This window comes from Arachis ipaensis, chromosome B01 (assembly GCF_000816755.2).
Source record: "Arachis ipaensis cultivar K30076 chromosome B01, Araip1.1, whole genome shotgun sequence".
Lineage (NCBI taxonomy): Eukaryota > Viridiplantae > Streptophyta > Magnoliopsida > Fabales > Fabaceae > Arachis > Arachis ipaensis.
The window spans coordinates 42,624,385-42,633,650 of NC_029785.2; the positions used below are offsets into that span (position 1 = coordinate 42,624,385).

At 39.2% G+C, this 9,266-nt stretch overlaps 1 protein-coding gene across 1 annotated transcript; it reads right to left on the reverse strand.

The window, feature by feature from the left end:
• LOC107606313 (protein MAINTENANCE OF MERISTEMS-like) lies at positions 6,626–7,510 on the reverse strand. The gene is made up of 2 exons (XM_016308361.1): positions 7,059–7,510; positions 6,626–6,674 (listed from the first exon to the last, which is right to left on the reverse strand). The coding sequence occupies exons 1-2, from the start codon at positions 7,508–7,510 to the stop codon at positions 6,626–6,628; spliced, it is 501 nt and encodes a 166-aa protein (XP_016163847.1).

The following is a 9,266-nucleotide window of genomic DNA, read 5'->3' on the forward strand; positions in this document are numbered from 1 at the left end:
AGGATCAAAGGATCAAAAGTGATTGTGTACACTGACCATGCTGCTCTTAAATATCTACTCACAAAGCAGGATTCAAAACCCAGGCTCATAAGATGGGTGTTGCTTCTGCAAGAGTTTGATATAGAAATAAGAGACAGAAAAGGAACAAAGAACCAAGCGGCTGATCATCTATCCCGGATAGAGCCAATAGAAGGGACGTCTTTCCCCTCTCTTGAAATCTCTGAGACCTTTCCGAATGAGCATTTGTTTGCCATTCAGGAAACACCATGGTTTGCAGACATTGCAAACTATAAAGCTGCAAGGTTCATACCCAAGGAGTACAGCAGGCAACAAAAGAAAAAATTAATTACTGATGCAAAGTACTACTTGTGGGATGAACCCTATCTCTTTAAGAGATGTGCAGACGGAATAATCCGTAGGTGTGTGCCTAGAGAAGAAGCACAGAGGATCTTATGGCATTGCCATGGATCACAATATGGAGGCCATTTCGGAGGTGAGCGAAAAGCCACGAAGGTCCTCCAATGTGGCTTCTACTGGCCTACCCTATATAGAGATTCCCGAGAGTTTGTACGTAACTGTGACAGCTGCCAAAGAGCTGGTAATCTGCCTCATGGTTATGCCATGTCTCAACAAGGGATCTTGGAGATTGAGTTGTTTAATGTATGTGGAATCGACTTCATGGGGCCTTTCCCACCATCATACTCAAATACTTATATTTTGGTGGCAGTCGATTATGTATCAAAATAGGTAGAGGCCATTGCCACACCCACTAATGATACCAAAACAGTGCTGAAGTTCCTCCAAAAACATATCGTCAGCAGGTTTGGTGTCCCTAGAGTACTAATCAGTGATGGGGGCACTCACTTCTGCAACAAACAGCTTTACTCTGCCATGGTCCGGTATGGGATTAGCCACAAGGTGGCCACTCCATATCATCCACAGACAAATGGGCAAGCTGAAGTCTCTAATAGAGAACTAAAAAGAATCCTGGAATGGACTGTCAATACCCGTAGAAAGGATTGGGCAAGAGGGCTGGATGATGCTCTGTGGGCTTACAGAACAGCATTCAAGACTCCTATAGGAATCTCTCCATACCAGCTTGTGTATGGGAAGGCCTGTCATCTGCCTGTGGAACTGGAACATAAGGCCTACTGGCAACCAGATTCCTGAACTTTGATGCCAAACTAGCTGGAGAAAAAAGATTGCTCCAGCTGAATGAGCTAGAGGAATTCAGATTCATTGGTTTCGAAAATGCCAAGCTTTATAAAGAGAAATAAAAAAGGTGGCATGACAGAAAGCTGTCATCTAGAATCTTTGAACCAGGACAAAAGGTTCTGCTATTTAACTCTAGGCTCAGGTTATTCCCTGGGAAACTGAAATCCCGGTGGAGGGGACCATATATGATTACAAGTGTATCACCATATGGTTATGTGGAGCTTCAAGACATTGATTCTGATAAGAAGTTCATTGTTAATGGACAGAGAATCAAGCACTATCTTGAAGGCAATGTTGAGCAAGAGTGCTCAAGGCTGAAGCTAGATTAAAAGCTCAGCAAGGTCCAGCTAAAGACAATAAAGAAGCGCTTGCTGGGAGGCAACCCAGCCATTGGGAAAACTTTTCTGTTGTTTTTCCCTATTCTTGATTTTATTTGTTTATATAAAGTTCACTATTAACAAGGCAAGGAGTCAATTGCATAGGTTCACAGGGTTACAGAAGGATTCAGCAATCAAAACAGAGAAAAAGAGTTCGCTGGCAAGAAAACGCCAGTAAGAGGCACAACTAGGCGTTAAACGCCCAAAAGGAGCATCTACTGGGCGTTTAACGCCAGTAATGATAGCCATCTGGGCGTTAAACGCCAAAAAGAAGCAGCTTCTGGGCGTTTAACGCCAGATTGACAGCATCCTGGGCGTTCAGAAAAATGCCCAGTGACAAAGGAGTTTCTGGCGTTCAACGCCAGAAAGAAGTAACAGCTGGGCGTTGAACGCCCAGGAGAAGCAGCATTTGGGCGTTAAACGCCCAAAACATGCAGCATTTGGGTGTTTAACGCCAGGATGGTGGGGAGGAGGTAAATTCATTTTTTTTTTCATATTTTTTATTTTAATTTTAAATTTTCATGTTTTAATTCATGATTTCTTGCATAAATATGTTACAAACCCTAATTTCTAAAAACCCTAATTTCTAAAAATCCTACTTTAAAAATATCAAATGTATCTTAATCCATAAACATAAATTCTTTTTCAACCCAATCCAACTCTTTTAAATTTTCCAAAATAAATCTATCTCTTTTCCTTCTAAAATCTTTTCAACTCATCAATATCTTTTTCAAATTTCCACATTATTTTTTCAAAATTCAAATTTATCTTTTTCAAATATCTTTCATATCTTTTCAATTTTAAATCACATCTTTTCATATCACACTTATTTTTTATAAATCATATCTTCTATCTTATCTTTTTTAAAATTTTCGAAAAACCCACCCCCCTCCCTTTTAAATCCACATTCGGCCTCCCTCCTCTCATCCACCATTCGACACTAGCTCTCCTTCTATCCCTCTCCTTTCTCTTCTTTTGCTTGAGGACAAGCAAACCTCTAAGTTTGGTGTGTTTATCCGTGATCACTAAATTATACCCACTAAGATCATGGCTCCCAAAGGAAAATAACCCACTCCAAGAGGCAAGAAAGAGAGTATTCCAAAACCACTTTGGAATCAAGGGAAGTTCTTAACCAAAGAACATTCAGACCATTACTACAAAATAATGGGTCTAAGATCAGTGATCCCGGAAGTCAAGTTCGATCTGAAAGAAGATGAATATCCGGAGATTCAAGAGCAGATTCGAAACAGGAACTGGGAAGTCCTAGCTAATCCTGAAACAAAAGTGGGAAGGAATATGGTTCAGGAGTTCTACGCTAATCTGTGGCAAACAGACAGGCAGAGAATATCTGGAACTGCCCTCTATGACTATCGGACTATGGTCAGAGGAAAGATTGTTCACATCCACCCTGACAAAATCAAGGAGATCTTTAAGCAACCTCAGCTGAAAGATGATCCAGACTCCTTTAATAGGAGAATGATGAGAACAAACAAAGGCCTGGACAAGATTCTAGAGGATATATGCATCTCTGGAGCCAGGTGGACCACCAGCAGCAAGGGTGTCCCAAATCAACTCAAGAGAGAAGATCTCAAACCAGTCACCAGAGGATGGCTGGACTTCATTGGGCGTTCTATATTGCCCACTAGCAACCGTTCTGAAGTCACCGTTAAAAGAGCAGTGATGATCCATTGCATTATGTTGGGAAAAGAAGTGGAAGTTCATCAACTGATTCCATCTGAATTTTACATACTTGCAAATAAGAACTCCAAGGATGCCAGGTTGGCTTATCCAAGCCTAATCTCTATGCTCTGCAAGGATGCTGGAACAAGGATGGGAATAACAGAGTACATCTCAGTGGAGCAACCAATCACTAAAACCACAATGGAAAAATAACAAGTGCAGGATGACCCCATCAAGAGGAGGGTGCAAGAATTTCTCCCAGAAGTCCCTCAATTTGAATATTGGGAATAGCTTGAAGCATCTGTTATCAAGTTGCAAGAATCTATGGACCAAATAAAGGAAGAACAGCAAAATCAAAACAGTATGCTCTGCAAACTGCTCAGGGAACAAGAAGAGCAATGGCGTGACTTAAAGGAACTGAAGCGTCAGAAGTTATCTCTGGAAGGACCAAGCACCCCACAGACTAGAAGAACATCCACATCCCAAACTCAAGGTTGTTGAGTTCTAATCTTAGCCTTAACTCTGTGATAATTGTTCTTATTTGAGTTTTACCTTAGAAGTTATAGTAGTAATTAGTAGTGATTTTATCTCCAATTAAGCTATAATTTATTTTTCTCATCATCATTAAACATGAATAAAATAGAAGATTTTCTTTAGAATAAGGAGGCAATATTTTTCGAGTTTTTAATAAAACAATTCTAATTGTTTACATGTGGTGGCAATGCTTTCTGCCTTCTGAATGAATGCCTGAACAGAGCATATGTCTTTGGAATTTGATGTTCTTGAATGTTAAATATGTTGGCTCTTGAAAGAATGATGAACATGAGACATGTTATTGATAATATGAAAAATCATAAAAATGATTCTTGAAGCAAGAAAAAGCAGCGAATACAAAGCTTGCAAAAAAAAAAAAAAAGAAGAAGCAAGCAGAAAAAGCCAATAGCCCTTAAAACCAAAAGGCAAGGGTAATAAAAAAAGATCCAAGGCTTTGAGTATCAGTGGATAGGAGGGCCTAAGGGAATCAAGTCCTGGTCTAAGCGGCTAAACCAAGATGTCCCTAACCATGTGCTTGTAGCGTGAAGGTGTCAAGTGAAAACTTGAGACTGAGCGGTTAAAGTCAAGGTCCAAAGCAAAAAGAAGAGTGTGCTTAAGAACCCTGGACACTTCTAATTGGGGACTTTAGCAAAGCTGAGTCACAATCTGAAAAGGTTCACCCAACTATGTGTCTGTGGCATTTATGTATCCGGTGGTAATACTGGAAAACAAAGTGCTTAGGGCCACGACCAAGACTCATAAAAGTAGCTGTGTTCAAGAATCAACATACTAAACTAGTAGAATCAATAACACTATCTGAATTCTAAGTTCCTATAGATGCCAATTATTCTGAGCTTCAATGGATAAAGTGAGATGCCAAAACTGTTCGGAAGCAAGAAGCTACTAGTCCCACTCATTTAATTAGAATCTGAGCTTCACTCAAAAACTCTGAGATATTATTGCTTCGTGACTTATTTGTATCCTATTTTATTTGTCTAGTTGCTTGGGGACAAGCAACAGTTTAAGTTTGGTGTTGTGATGAGCGGATATTTTATACACTTTTTGGGGTTAATTTCATGTAGTTTTTAGGATGTTTTAGTTAAGTTTTTAGTATTTTCATTAATTTCTAGGAAAAATTTATATTTCTGGACTTTACTATGAGTTCGTATATTTTTCTGTAATTTCAAGTATTTTCTAGCTGAAATTGAGGGAGCTGAGCTAAAATCTGATTCGGGCTGAAAAAGAACTGCTGATGCTGTTGGATTCTGACCTCTCTGCACTCGGAATGGATTTTCTGGAGCTACAGGAGTCCAATTGGCGCGATTCTAATTGCGTTGGAACGTAGACATCCAGGGCTTTCCAGCAATATATAATAGTCCATACTTTGCTCAAGGATAGATGACGTAAACTGGCGTTCAACGCCAGTTCTATGTTGCAGTCTGGCATCCAGCGCCAGAAACAGGTTACAAGTTGGAGTTCAACGCCAGAAACAGGTTACAACTTGGTGTTGAACGCCCAAAACAGTTCAGACACGTGAGAATCTTAGGTCTCAGCTCCAGCACACACTAAGTGGGCCCCAGAAGTGGATTTCTGCACTATCTATCCTAGTTTACTCATTTTCTGTAAACCTAGGCTACTAGTTTAGTATTTAAACAACTTTTAGAGATTTATTTTGTATCTCATGACATTTTAGATCTAAACTTTGTAATCTCTGATGACATGAGTCTCTAAACTCCATTGTTGGGGGTGAGGAGCTCTGCTATGTTTCGATGAATTAATGCAACTATTTCTGTTTTCCATTCAAACATGCGTGTTCCTATCTAAGATATTCATTCGCGCTTAATTATAGAGAAGGTGATGATCCGTGACACTCATCACCTTCCTCAATCCATGAATGTGTGTCTGACAACCACCTCCATTCTACATCAGATTGAATGAGTATCTCTTAGATTCCTTAATCAGAATCTTCGTGGTATAAGCTAGATTGATGGCGGCATTCATGAGAATCCGGAAAGTCTAAACCTTGTGTGTGGTATTCCGAGTAGGATTCTGGAATTGGATGGCTGTGACGAGTTTCAAACTCGCGAGAGTTGGGTGTAGTGACAGACGCAAAAGGATCAATGGATCCTATTCCAGCATGAGTGGAAACTGACAGATGATTAGCCGTGTAGTGACAGCGCACGTGGACCCTTTTCACTGAGAGGACGGATGGTAGCCATTGACAACGGTGATCCACCAACACACAGCTTGCCATGGAAGGAACTTTGCACTTTTGCATGCATGAGGGAAGAGGAATACAAGAGAAAAGCTGAAATTCAGAAGACAAAGCATCTCCAAAACCCCAACATGTTCTCCATTACTGCATAACAAGTAACCTTTAATTCATGCTCTCTTGTTCATTTGCAAGTCAACTGATAACCACAAATTAATATCCTGACTAAGAGTTGCAAGATAACCATAGCTTGCTTCAACCCAACAATCTCCGTGGGATCGACCCTTACTCACGTAAGGTATTACTTGGACGACCCAGTGCACTTGTTGGTTAGTGGTACGAGCTGTGAAAAGTGTGATTCACAATTCGTGCACCAATACCCGTGTCTGTGGCCTCTCCGGATAAGCGGCTCCTCGTCCTCATCCTCATCCTCATCCTCGTCCTCATCGGGGGAGCTATACGGCATCCAGATGAACTACAAAAATATTTCAACATTGGGAGGCCAATTAATGCTCCAAAGTCATAAAGGTTAATTAACTAAATAAACATTGGCGTCTACTATACTCACATCCGTGGCCTGTAACATGTCTATCCTCAATCTCCACATCTACACTCTAGGTCCCTTCTTGCTACCGGAAGGGTTGTAACCTGACCACCTGCATGTCACATCGGTGTTATAGCTAATTAAAAGTGTGACAGAATTCTATAACATTAAAAGCATACATGGAATTAATTAATTTAACTTGAAATAGAAGAGTCCGAGAATGGTACCTCAAGGCCAATGGCCAGCTGCACGTATCATATCCAGCATGCCTAAACCTAGGAAAGCGCCAAAAGATCCAAGACTGAAGTAACTGTAATGGGCCCGCTAACTTCACCACATGTCTGTTGGCCACTCGGCACATGCACCGGTACAGCCATGCTAGTGTTGCAGACCCCAGCTGTAGGCACCCATCTCCTCAAGCCTAGCCACGTAGGGTAGCCATCTGATGTGAATATGGTTGCCGGACTTGTCGGCAAACAGCTGAGTGCCCAACAACATCATGATATAGGCACGAGCAAAGCGGCGCACAGTCTCCTCGTCGGCTCCCGCGGGGTACTTTCCAAAAGTCTCCTGGAACCAGGTGCAGTTTACTGCGAACTTCTGAACCTGGCTCAGAGGAGGAATCACTCCAAGCAACTCCTGGAACCACACCCAAGCTGGACGGCCACCCTGGATGTATATCTGAAAATCTGTAAGGCAACCACTGACATATCGCCCGTCCACTGGCAACCCCAACTGGTACGCCACGTCCTGAAGTGTGATCGTGCACTCTCCGAACGACATGTGGAAGGTGTGCGTCTCTGGACGCCACCGCTCGACGAAGGCACTGACAAGGGGCTCATCTAACCAGAACCATCTATCGTTCAGTCTCGCAAGATGGTATAATCCAGCTATCTGCAAGTACGAAACGTACCGCTCATCTAGTCGCATGCCCTGCTGCCGCCGCATGCTCGAGATGCATCGCTGGGGCTACGCATCACATGGACCGCATTATTAGGACCACTTACAAACCCACCAACAAAAACAACTAAAAACAGAAACCACTAACGGAATCCACATGCAAAACCAACATAATAAACCATTAGCAAAACCACATGCTTAAACCGCTAACATAAACCGCTAACCTAAACCATCAACAAAACATCATACAAAACCACTAACAAAATCCACTAATAAAAACCACTAACATAAACCACCAACATAACCGCATGCAAAACCTCTAAAATAAACCACTTGCAATACCACTAGGATAAACCACTAACATAAACCGCCACTAAAACCACATGCAAAACCACTAACTCAGATAAACCATTAGCACATAATTTTCTATCTACTAACCTCGTCATTAATGACCCCCGGCTATATGAGCAACTCCGTCCAACCGATATAGCCTTTCCGGATCGTCCCCCATAGGCTGAGTATTCTGCTCGAGTCTTTGTCGGAGTGAATTTAGGTCGTTTTCTCTGAGATTTGGTGGGATTTGTGAATGGAAAAGTGATTCAAATGAGGGGGATTCGAACTCCTTATATAGCGAAATTCAGTGTAATTCAAATTAACCCCATTCGAATTACTACTTGATGCAAAATGGGAGTAATTCGAATCAACTAGGTTCGAATTACTTGGGGAATCGTGCAAATTTGTAATTCGAATTGACCTAGTTCGAATTATGCTTGTTTATAATTCGAAACATGTAGATTCGAATTAGTGTGTTATTGTCTTCGAGTATAATTCGAATTGAGTAGATTCGAATTATGTACAAATGTAATTCGAATTAAGCTCTTTCGAATTATATAGAAATGTGGTTTGGTTGATTGACGAAGCTTTTTTCCGTTTGGCTGATTCATGTAAAATTTTGCTTTCCTTAATTTAATTGAGTGTTTTGCCCTAATTTTTATTATTTTATACATATAAATTACTAATGTGTCTATTGATACACTAGTTTAAAATAAAGAAATTAAAAAAATAAAAAATAAATTTTTAGAAATAATTATTAACTTATTATATTAAAATCAATAAATAAGCATACATATGAATATTAAATAAAAAATATTAATAATTAAAATTATGACTTATTAGTGCACATGAGATAATTTGAAGAATACAATAAGACGCATAGTTTAAAATTTGGTAATATTAATTATAAAAATTTATTAATTATAGACATCATAAGTATGAAATTATGAATATTATGAGTACAAAATTATGGATGTTATTAATATGAAATTATGGATGTTATGTGTATAAATTTATGGATGTTATGAGTAAATGTATCAATTAAATAAACTAATTTAAGAATTTGATGTTTTTTAAATTCAATTATGATAAAATTTAAAAACATCTGTGTTAATTTTATAGTTACTTAAGCAATAACTAAAAAATGATGTGTATGGATGTAATATCTAATAAACATAAATTTAATTTTTAGATGTTAGTTGTATGTAATTATAGATGTTATGTATATCAACTTATGAATGTTATGTGTATGAACTTAGTTAGTACAGTATAATTATAAATGCACATAAAAACATAAAAAAAATTATATCAGTTTATTATCATACCTCATCAAAGTTAATGTAATATTTTCGAAAATTAGTTGACTGACAACAATTTCATTAAATGAGTCCGTCTGTTGTTCAAATTATTCTTCAGTTCCTTCTTACATAAGTACTGTGTTAAGGTCGATTTCAAATATCATACTATTTGA

Bases quoted from the DNA above. Each gene is read 5' to 3' on its own strand.
- LOC107606313 (XM_016308361.1), bottom strand. From the start codon at position 7,510: ATGCGGCGGCAGCAGGGCATGCGACTAGATGAGCGGTACGTTTCGTAC. The intron at 6,675-7,058 runs GTTGTTGGGCAC...TGTGACATGCAG, and splicing joins GCTCGTGCCTATATCATGAT to GTGGTCAGGTTACAACCCTT.